Source organism: Nerophis lumbriciformis, linkage group LG26, assembly GCF_033978685.3.
Source record: "Nerophis lumbriciformis linkage group LG26, RoL_Nlum_v2.1, whole genome shotgun sequence".
Lineage (NCBI taxonomy): Eukaryota > Metazoa > Chordata > Actinopteri > Syngnathiformes > Syngnathidae > Nerophis > Nerophis lumbriciformis.
In genome coordinates this window covers 30,920,001-30,932,074 of record NC_084573.2, presented here as the reverse complement: position 1 = coordinate 30,932,074, position 12,074 = coordinate 30,920,001, and the positions used below count along the sequence as shown (strand labels likewise).

The 12,074-nt window shown below is 38.4% G+C and overlaps 1 protein-coding gene across 5 annotated transcripts in view; it reads left to right on the top strand.

Moving 5' to 3' along the window:
- Window positions 1-1,339: 1,339 nt before the first annotated feature.
- Window positions 1,340-12,074, top strand: part of LOC133623711 (major histocompatibility complex class I-related gene protein-like) — a 112,639-nt gene continuing 101,904 nt past the window's right edge. For 3 of the 5 annotated variants that reach the window (XM_061987030.1, XM_061987024.1, XM_061987027.1), the window contains exons 1-2: window positions 1,408-1,499; window positions 1,708-1,838. Coding sequence is in view for 1 of the 5 variants with exons in the window: in XM_061987023.1 (XP_061843007.1) it covers window positions 1,462-1,499 (38 nt within the window). In the remaining 4 variants the exon portion in view is untranslated. Of the gene's footprint in view, window positions 1,500-1,707; window positions 1,839-12,074 lie in introns of all 5 variants that reach the window. The other 2 variants (XM_061987023.1, XM_061987026.1) reach the window with 2 other exon arrangements.

Genomic DNA, 12,074 nt, shown 5'->3' with positions numbered 1-12,074 from the left:
AACCCAGAGGTTTATAAGACCCCATCCATCCATCTATCCATTTTCTACCGCTTGTCCCTTTTGGGGTAGCGGGGGATGCTGGAGCCTATCTCAGCTGCATTCGGACGGAAGGCAGGGTACACCCTGGACAAGTCGCCACCTCATCGCAGGGCCAGCACAGATAGACAGACAACATTCACACTCACATCCACACACTAGGGCCAATTTATTGTTGCCAATCAACTTATCCCCAGGTGCATGTCTTTGGAGGTGGGAGGAAGCCGGAGTACCCGGAGGGAACCCACGCAGTCACGGGGAGAACATGCAAACTCCACACAGAAAGATCCCGAGCCCGGGATTGAACTCAGGACTACTCAAGACCTTCGTATTGTGAGGCAGATGCACTAACCCCTGTCCCACCATGCTGCCTTAAATCCATATCAACACGCAAAAAAATGCATTGATACCACCCAACTTTTTTCAGTATCGTCAAAACCGAATGCAAGGGGCGCACAAAAAAAAAAAAATTCTTATTTATATATATTATAAATCGATGAAGAATTTTCATAAATCGATTTAAAAAAAATTATTGCTGGAGATGGGGTGGCCAAAAACATATTGTTTTTAATTGATTTTTTTTCTTATATATTTATTCAAGAAAACATATTTCTGCAATATAAGCCGCTACTTTTTTCCCTGACTTAAACAAGTTGAAAAACTTATTCAGGTGTTACCATTTAGTGGTCAATTGTACGGAATATGTACTTCATTGTGCAACCTACTAATACAAGTCTCAATCAATCAATCAATCCTAGATTTTGAACCCAGAGGTTTATACATACTTGCCAACCCTCCCGAATTTTCCGGGAGACTCCCGAAATTCAGTGCCTCTCCCGAAAACCTCCCGGGACAAATATTCTCCCGAAAATCTCCCGATTTTTAGCCGGGGCTGGAGGCCACGCCCCCTCCAGCTCCATGCGGACCTGAGTGAGGACAGCCTTTTTTTTATGATTATTATGTTTTGTATTTTTTCCTCGCTAATGCCCACAATGTTTTGTGTTAAATAGTGACACAAGCAGTAGAACATTGATGGAAGGATGGATCGTTTGCATTAAACCCATGCAGACGACTGAAATGGTGTGCTATTGTGTGTGCTATGTCGCCATCTCCTGGACGAGTTTGCTCATTGCAGGTATCGGAGGTTGAAAATGTACTTCCTGTTTTGATGTAGTAAACCGGAAATACGCATCCGGGGTGTCTCCCCGTGACTGCGGCTCCCTCCCACCTGCAAAGACATGCACCTGGGGATAGGTTGATTGGCAACACTAAATTAGCCCTAGTGTGTGAATGTGAGTGTGAATGTTGTCTGTCTATCTGTGTCGGCGACTTGTCCAGGGTGTACCCCGCCTTCCGCCCGAATGCAGCTGGGATAGGCTCCAGCACCCCCCGCGACGCTGAAAGGGACGAGCGGTAGGAAAATGGATGGATGGATTCTTCATTCATCCCCCCAAGCAACGTTTGTAAGTATCACAGCTTAACTAAAACACGTTTTACTTACTAAAGCGTCCCATGTGTGATGTCTGTCGGAGTGTTTTCATGCATATTTGTACGCGCTATCGTAATGTAATCAAGCTAGCGTCGTTAGCATTAGCTAATATGCTAACACGTTTACAAGTGTCTGTGTTAGTGTTGTTAACCTACAACGGCGTTCTTTTTGTATTGTTTCAGTTGCACAAATTCCTCAGTAAATTCCCCTAAACGTCACCGTGGAGTGTTTGAGTCTGTTTAGCTGATTGGAGCGAGTGGGTTCATGACGATGACTTCTGTTTTGTTTGATCAGCCGTTTGGAATCAATTAAGGTATGTCAAACATTTACAAAATATTGCTGTGGAACAGTGACGTGCAGTCACTAGAGGCAGGTGAGGCCCCGCCTCACCTGCCATCATGGAAAGAAAAAAAATGTAAAAAGAAAAAAAATTAATTAAATTGTTATATGTATTCAGTGATTATACTCATACTTGCCAACCCTCCCGGATTTTCCGGGAGACTCCCGAAATTCAGCGCCTCTCCCGAAAACCTCCCGGGACAAATTTTCTCCCGAAATACAGGCGGACTGACCTGAGTCCGCTAACAACAACAGCAGTCACGTTTTTGAATACCATAAAGCAGTTCGTCTGGCATAAACAGCAATGTTGTGACACTCTTAAACAGGACAATACTGCCATCTAGCGCATTTGATGAAAGCACTTTTGTGCGTGCCACACAGCAATGCATAATCAGAGCAGCATATGGTTCGAAAAATAGTGACAGAGAATAGAACAAGGATGGACAATTCAACCCTTAACTCAACAATGAGAAGATGAGTGTTATGTGTGTGTATATGTGTAAATAAATGAACACTGAAATTCAAGTATTTATATATATATAGCTAGAATTCACCAAGTCAAGTATTTCATATATATATATATATATTATATATATAATATATATATATATATATAATAAATATATATATATATATATATATATATATATATATATAATATATATAGCTAGAATTCACTGAACGTCAAGTATTTCCTATATATATATATATATATATATATATATATATATATATATATATATGAAATACTTGACTTGGTGAATTCTAGCTGTAAATATACTCCTCCCCTTTTAGCCACGCCCCCGTCCCACCCCGACCACGTCCACCCCAACCCTCTCCCCCCACCTCCCGAAATCGGAGGTCTCAAGGTTGGCAAGTATGTTATACTATAGAGTTATTTTCCATTTAACTTCACCAGTTTTAGATTATTTGTATTCAAAATCGCTGAATTTTCACATTTGCCGTTCAAATACCGAGAAGAGACGGTGCGGTGAACAGCAGCCAGTTGAGGCACGTCACTCAGTGCCTCAACATGGATTCCGGACTCGGCTCACTGCTGGCCTGCTGTGCAGTGAGACCGTATTGCTATATGAACTATATTATACATTTCCATAGTTTAGTTAGCTGAGGTATATAATGTACAGTGTATTTTGTCAACAACTGTATGTGTGTAACGTATTTCTTGTGCTGAGCGATCATAAAACGGCTGCAAAAGACGCACTGGCTGAGGCTCCAGTAACCCCGCCTCCTGCACCCCCGTCGTAGAATTGTTATATCAACTAAAGCCCACACTTAAACTTTCCACGTGCAAGATTGAATCTATTTAAAAAAGTTATTTCATAAGAAGCCAAAAAGTGCAAAAACAATAACGTTCGTGTTGGAGGAGTTGTGAATGACTGCAGGGCCACAACATTAGGTACACCTGCAGACTGCAGGTGTATCTAATTCACAACTCCTCCAACACGGACATTATTGTTTTTGCACTTTTTGGCTTCTTATTAAATAACTTTTGTAACCTATTTTCATGGGCTTTTCTCTTTGTGATGTTATGTTCCTGTTATGCGCTATTATACAGTATATGCCTTGAGCTCTTATTTTGAAGGCGCTAAGAGCGGAAGTGATGTGACACGGAGTGGAGCGGAGGTTTTTGAAAGAAGGTAAATAAAGTGGTCCTCGTGTAAACTGGAGCCTCCGTGTTTGTTATTTTGTAGTTTCATACAGTATAGGCGACATTTATAAACCCTCGGTTACACTTTTTTAAATAGATTCAATCTTGCACGTGGAAAGTTTAAGTGAGGGCTTTAGTTGTGGACTTCATTTATAAGTAAAGGTAAGACCATAATAACGTTTTTTTTTATTAAATGTGCTTTTTTGTGTGCTACAGTTTGTATGTGTAAAGTTAAAGTTAAGTTAAAGTACCAATGATTGTCACACACACACACACTAGGTGTAATGAAATTTGTCCTCTGCATTTGACCCATCCCCTTGATCACCCCCTGGGAGGTGAGGGGAGCAGTGGGCAGCAGCTGCGCCGCGCCCGGGAATCATTTTTGGTGATTTAACCCCCAATTCCAACCCTTGATGCTGAGTGCCAAGCAGGGAAGAATGCTGGTATGAGCTTTTAAACATAACCCGTTAACTGCTGCCAATCAAATGGTGAATAAGATACTCTTTAGGGTTCATATGTTTGTAAATCTGACTGTGATGAAGTCAGTGCCTCACCAGCCATCAACGTCACCGCACGTCACTGCTGTGGAAATACCTAATTTCACAACGTATATATCTGTGGCTTATAGTCCTTTATGTGTGGCAAATATATGAAAAAAAAAAAAATCTAAACTTTAGTGGGTGCGGCTTATAGCCCGGTGCGCTCTATAGTCCGGAAAATACGGCGTGTTTGTGTGTGTGTGTGTATATGTAACTGCTCTCGGTCGTCACAATGACAAGACTTTTTCCACTGTTCTCAGCTTTATTTCTTTTCCTTCCAACCTGCGGGCGACAATCAGACAATGTCGGTATTCCGTCTTTCTTTGGCTTACGCCCTCAGCCATGTACAACTTTTCTGTTCTCATATACATCTTTAACACTTTACAACAAACCTGGGCAAATTAAGGCCCGTTAAGCTTTTCAATCTGGCCCACCGGACATTTCCCCCCAATTTTTTTTAGATCTTTAAAGGCCTACTGAAACCCACTACTACCGACCACGCAGTCTGATAGTTTATATATCAATGATGAAATCTTAACATCGCAACACATGCCAATACGGCCGGGTTAGCTTACTAAAGTGCAATTTTAAAATATCCTGCTGAAAACGTCTCGGTATGATGACGCCTGCGCGTGACGTCACGGATTGTAGAGGACATTTTGGGACAGCATGGTGGCCAGCTATTAAATCGTCTGTTTTCATCGCAAAATTCCACAGTATTCTGGACATCTGTGTTAGTGAATCTTTTGCAATTTGTTCAATGAACAATGGAGACAGCAAAGAAGAAAGCTGTAGGTGGGAAGCGGTGTATTGCGGCAGGTGTTGTGCCGGATAACGCGCCCCCGCCGTAGAATGCACCCCCTGACTGTTGTGCCGGATAACACAGCCGGTGTTTCATTGTTTACATTCCCGGAAGATGACAGTCAAGCTTTACCATTGGCCTGTGGAGAACTGGGACAACAGAGACTCTTACCAGGAGGACTTTGAGTTGGATACGCAGACGCGGTACCGTGAGTACGCATGCAGCTGCGGCTTCCAAACATTTGATCGCTTGCCCGTACTTGCGTGCCGCTATGTGCATGTCACGTACGTAACTTTGGGGACTTTGGGGAAATATATGTGCTGTATGAACTTTGGGGAGGTGAACGGTACTTTGGGCTGTGGGATTGAGTGTGTTGTGCAGGTGTTTGAGTTGTATTGGCGGGTTAAATGGACGGGAGGGGGGAGGTGTTTGTTATGCGGGATTAATTTGTGGCATATTAAATATAGGCCTGATTGTGTTGTGGCTAATAGAGTATATATATGTCTTGTGTTTATTTACTGTTTTAGTCATTCCCAGCTGAATATCAGGTCCCACCCGCCTCTCACAGCATCTTCCCTATCTGAATCCCTCCCACTGCCCTCTAGTCATTCACTCTCACTTTCCTCATCCACAAATCTTTCATCCTCGCTCAAATTGATGGGGAAATCGTCACTTTCTCGGTCCGAATCGCTCTTGCTGCTAGTGGCCATGATTGTAAACAATGTGCAGATGTGAGGAGCTCCACAACCTGTGACGTCACGCGCATATCGTCTGCTACTTCCGGTACAGGCAAGGCTTTTTTATCAGCGACCAAAAGTTGCGAACTTTATCGTCGATGTTCTCTACTAAATCCTTTCAGCAAAAATATGACAATATCGCGAAATGATCAAGTATGACACATAGAATGGACCTGCTATCCCCGTTTAAATAAGAAAATCGCATTTCAGTAGGCCTTTAAGATGGAAACTGTAGCTGCCATTATGATGTGTAGTCATGTTTTCAAATGACCGCAAGTTTTGAACTATACGAAGTATTTCAATGGTTGGAATCTGCGCTTTTGCATGATATACTAGTTACTATGGTAATCTAATTAGTTACTATGGTAATCTAAGTCACAGAAGCTCAGACGAGGCACCAAGCAGTGTGGGTGGGGAGCGTTTCCACAGAGTGTTTCCAGAGCGGCCAGCCTGAAATGCGGATGTCAGGGACAGACGCGGAAGGAGACTTTCACAACAAAGTTCTAAAGCTTACTGATGAATCAGATATATCAGATATTAGGTGGGTTTTTTTACCCTTCGCGTTCATATTTGACTGCGTTTGTTGCATTTTTGTTGCGTTTAGCTTGGTTGTACAATAAGAATAAAAATAAAAACAATGAGAATAAAAATATAACAGTAAAATAAGAATATAACAAGAGAAGCTTGGCAGTAAAGTTAAAGTTAAAGTACCAATGATTGTCACACACGTTCATATGTTGTCAATATTCAGTGTTTTATCGTTCATAGTTAATATCGTAAATCCCATATTCTTTATTTTCATGTACATTCTGGGTGTCTCATTCAGTAAAAAAAAAAAAAATTCCATTCCGTTTTTTAATGCGGTCGGACTGTCATAATGTTTTTAGCATTCAATCAGACATTATTGTGAGGGTTTTTATTGGTGTTCTTAAAAATAGATATACCGGCCCCCAGACACACTTTTTTTCTCCAAATTTGGCCCCTGAGTCAATATAATTGCCCAGGCCTGCTTTACAATAAAAATGACAGTTACAAACGGTCTGTAAAATATTAAATGCACGTTCAATGAGTGGATTCAAAGCCCCATTCCGTGGCAGAACAAAACATGCAGCATTTGCTATAGTTAAAACCGTAGAAAAGAAAAGAAAACCGCAAACCTGCGGACAACAATCAGACAATGTCGGTATCCTGTCTTTCTTTGGCTTCCGCCTAAATACACAGAATAACACTCGTTACCTACGCACGTAAGCACACACACACACCGCACCAGTCTCATGTAACAAAGAGCAGCCGTAAAATATTACCTGGAATCCGAACTTAAAACTAGGGAACAACACAGGTTTTTGATTGATTGATTGGTTGATTGATTGATTGAAACTTTTATTAGTAGATTGCACAGTACAGTACATATTCCGTACAATTGACCACTAAATGGTAAGACCCGAATACATTTTTCAACTTGTTTAAGTCGGGGTCCACGTTAATCAATTCATGGTAAACATATTCACGTTCTTGGTACACACATTCATTCATTAAACAGGCATGTGATTTTTCCGTCTAAAGTCGGAATTCCGTCTTTTAATCTGGGGGGGAAAAAAAACGAATCTCCCGTTTTTCCGTTTTTTTTTCCGACCCTAAATCAAGATTCGAGACGTAGTTTATATTACGCCGTAGTTGATTGGTCGATATGTTCCTTGTGACCAATCAGGACATCTGTTATGAATGATGACGTTAATAACGTCATCATTCATAATGGTTATTACCGTCATTTTCCATATGTAAACGATGTCGGATCTCGAGAGAAAGGACGCTTTACGAGTAAAAGAAATTGATAAACATGTCAAAAATAAGTTTCCATGGGACTGGATGGAAAGGGAAATCACTGATACTGTTGGGAAGAAGGAAGTTACGACTTTGTTCGGTGATTTTATTCGGAAAATCGATCGTCCCGGAAAGGTTTTGTGCACGTGGTGTCATGATAATATTGACTATAGATCACGAGGTTTCAAGGCTTTGGAAGTACATGCGAAACGCCAAAAACATATGAAACAACTTGAAGCAAGGAAAACGAACTTTTCACTAGCTGGTACTTTTGGATGTCAACCGAAAGTGAGCAAACCTTACGGACTACATCCTTTGTTTACATCGACAACTGCCGTAGACATCGAGAGGAAAGATCCACCCAAACAACCCACTTCAGTTGCAGACAGGGTTGTTAATAATGAGGTAAGCTAAAAAATATTTGCTTGCGAAATACGCATGTTTGTTTTAAATATTAACCAATTATTGCTTTGCGAAATATAAATGGGTTTTTCTAAAAAATAAAAAGCCACGTGAAAATATATTATGAAATTACAGAAATTCAAAGAGTCGCATTATTGATTCCAGTTAACAATTTATTTGAAATAAATTTGCATATAATACTGTTTTGTAATATTAAGTTCTTATGTAGTCTCTTGAAACAATATTGTCAGTGGTGTAACAATCTTGAAGGTAAATATTTTCACACTTGTTTCATGCAATATGTCTGTGTCCTCACATTATTATTATTTCCTATTTTCAAATATGAGTAAAATATACTAAACATGTTTAATTATTTTCATAAATTTACATCCTTTTTTGGCGAAAAGAATGAAATGTTTACATTTGGTATTTTGTTATATTTATAACTAAACTTGTAGGCAATTAGGCATATACATTAAAACTGTGAATTGTTATTAGTGGTTATGTATTTTACAATTAATGCTACTTTCTGATAGCATATATCATGTAATAGTCTTAACTTTAAAATATATTTTGTATAATAATAAATCTTGGCAAACCTGTTACACCACTGATCATTTTTTAGTGACTAAATACTGTTGGGACTGAACCATATACAGTGATTCATTGGGATAATTGGGTTATGTATGTTCTATTAATGATGTTTTCATGTCTTTAAACACAAATATTTTCTTCAAATGGTGCTGTCTTTGTTAATTTTAGCATGTTAAATTGGTGAAAAACCAGGAGCTTCGGGGGGCATCGCCCCCCTTGTCCCCCTCACCAGGGCACCTGGCTGGGGGCCTTCGTCCCCCAGACCCCCAGGAAATTTTTTCAGTCTTTTTCATTGTGGTCAAATCACATGCCTGATTAAAGACCTAATTTCCACCGAAAAACAAACAAAAATGTCAGTGGGATCGCCCGACCGAGACTCATCCTGTCCTCAGCCATGTAAAACCTTTCTGTGAGGGGAAGAAGGGAGGGGCTACACAACCCTGGAAGACTACAGGGGTTCAGGAGGGACAAAAATACATCAAACCGTCCTCTCACAGGCAAGCAGAAAAGAAAACTATTTAAAGATAAAATTCACAAACAAAATATAATAAATAACAAAGGTGTATTTTAACTCTGTTTTATTTATATATATATATATATATATATATATATGTCTTAATAAGGTTATCCAAAAAATAGTGCTCGATACCGTAGTAGAGCGCAATATATGTATGTGTGGGAAAAAAAATCACAAGACTACTTCATCTCTACAGGCCTGTTTCATGAGGGGGTTCCCTCAATCATCAGGAGAAATCTCCTGATGATTGAGGGAACCCCCTCATGAAACAGGCCTGTAGAGATGAAGTAGTCTTGTGATTTTTTTTCCCACACATACATATATATATATATATATATATATATATATATATATATATATATATAGTGTATTTATTAACTTATTTATTTTTCATTTTTAAGAACACATTTTTAAAACAAATTTTAGGCCATCTCAATGTAACCACAATGAGTTGTTGTAACCTGTTTGGAATAAGTTTCACTATAATTACTATACCAAATTATACATTGCGAAAGTTTTTTAACTGGCAAGCAGCATCAGTTTTTGGCTTTTCAGCACAGACGGCGCCGAAAAACACCTGCTGTCCTAAAAAAAAAAAGAGGATTTGGTGTTTCTGAATCGCCTTCGCTCATGAAGAAATTATAATGTGTAGCATTAGTGTAAGTGTGGCGCAACTCCGCTTCACATCACACCTCATACGTGTTTGCTTTGCCAGAGAATAAGACGTAGCGGAAATGATCCACGTTGTTGCTATATTTAGCGAGTAGAGCTACATGTTAAAAGTGAAAGAGAGGTGTATCTTGTGCCATGCATTTATTTAATAATCAAATAGAAGCGGTCAGCAAAGTATTTGAGTTAGAGTGTAGGTCCGCCACCACAAGCCCAGGGAGTGGGCATTACCACAGCGTGCAGGAAAGCGTGCAAGCCGACCTTCATCACTTCCATAAGTGCTAATAAAACACAGCTTAGAGACACTCTTCTGTTGCTTGGCAGCACTTTGAACACCGCTGCTTTACTTCTTTCACCAGGGAGGCAAAGTGTGGCCTGGGGGCCTTTTGTGCTGAACATAACTCATTTTTATGGCACTTTGGAGAAACAAAATAAACAATTTAGAAACAAATGGATCAAAAAGGCATAACGTAATGAGAAAATGCTGAAATGCTCACACTAATTACGAACCAAAAAACAAAGATTACTCTTTATGTTTGAGCTTGTTTATTAGCATATTTCATAACAAATGACACAATGAAGTCACACATATTGAAATAACATTAATAACAATGTTGTTGTTTTGTACACTTGAAGGCCCCACGCCACTACTGTTCCTTTTAGAATGTAAAATATAAAAACTATTTTTATTTGTGATCATATTTATAAGCACAGTATTGTTTGTTTTGATATACTGGGAGGTTATAGAACACTGCTGTTCCTTTTTCAACCTCCTGGCAGCTGATACTGATATTTAAATTATGTTGTTGCTCACTGATCTTAAACACTTGACACTTTTCAAGTGTACATGGGTTCAGTTTTTAAATGTCATTTTGGTATCGAAATAAAATTGAAAATCGTGAAAATTCCTAGTTAGTGGCATCGCCTGCTGCAATTCTGGTATCATAACAACCCTATTACAAACTATGCAAACTATGTTTGCAGTAACATGTGTAACAGTAAATGTCAGGGACATATAACAATCCCTTACCCTTTTTTAATAAATTATTTGAGTATAAACATAAGGCAAATGCACATATCATAAACTGGACCTAAAATCAAAAATCATATTTACATTTTCAGTCCCAGACTCCAAAGAATACAAAGCTTTTCATTTCCGGTGCTGTGAATTCCAGACTATAAGTCTCCTAAGTTTTTCCGAGACTTTTAAACCCTGGCGCTTATAAACCGATGCCGCTAATTTCTGGATTTTCAAAAAACAAAACAAGCAAAGATGCTAAAAAGGTTTTATTGTTCGTGCTAAGGCGGCATCTCTTGGACAAGTCTGCTCACCGCAAGTGCTGCAGTGTCCTTCCAGTTTAGTCTTCTAGCTGTCTATAGCATTTTTACTCATACAAATTATTCATTCATTACTCCAAGCAACGTTTGCACGTTTTACAATGCAACTAAAACAATTCAGTTATTGAGTTATTGAGTCTGTTTAGCTGATTGGAGAGCTAGCTTCTGCAGCTAGTGGGTCCATGGTGATGGCGTCTGTTTTGTTTGATCAGCCATTTTACTGCCGTGTTACAGACATTGTTTGGAAACAATTAAGGTATGTAAACAAACATTTACAACATATGTCAGTGTAAATGTTATTATGTTATTACCTATTCTGTGTTATATGTGTTTTATGTTGCACAATTGCACCAAGAAAAATTCCTAGTTTGTGAACCCGTTCTCAAAAATGGCAATAAAAACTATTGTGATTCTGATTCTGATTCTGAAATAACTCATTTCACAACGTATATATCTGCGGCTAATATATGGAAGATATTTTTTTCTTCTAAAATTTAGTGGGTGCGGCTTATATACCGGTGCACTCCATCGTCCGGAAAAAAACATATGTTTTATATACAATATACTTTGATGAAAATTGTATTTGAATAATTTTAGAATTCAGTTTAAATTTTTTACTAAAACATATTTCTTAAAAAAAAAATTCAATTAAGAGACTCAACTACTTCATCTTACAAGAATACAGTGTATTGTGCAGTAATAAGATCAATCATTTTACAAAAACAAGTCATAATTTCCTCTTTTAAAAAAATCTAAATGTATAGGAATTATATTTTAATGCTTCTTGAATGAACGTATACATTTTAAAATTTTACTAAGTTGTTTTATTAAGAAAAACGACAAATTTTACTATTTTTACAAGAATAAATTGTCTACGTTTTTAAAATGATAAAGGAATAAAGTCGTATTATCAGTAAAAAAACGAATACTATTTCTTCAAACACATTTTTTAACAATAATACAAATGTTATAAGCATGTGTAGCTAGTTTATAAAGCAGTACTATTTGAAAAAAAACAAAAAAAAACTAACTTGAGCAAAGACGAAAGTTCTGACAAAACAAATCATAATATATCTTTTTTTATTTTATGAGAATGACGCTTTTTCACCTAACCAATGAAGT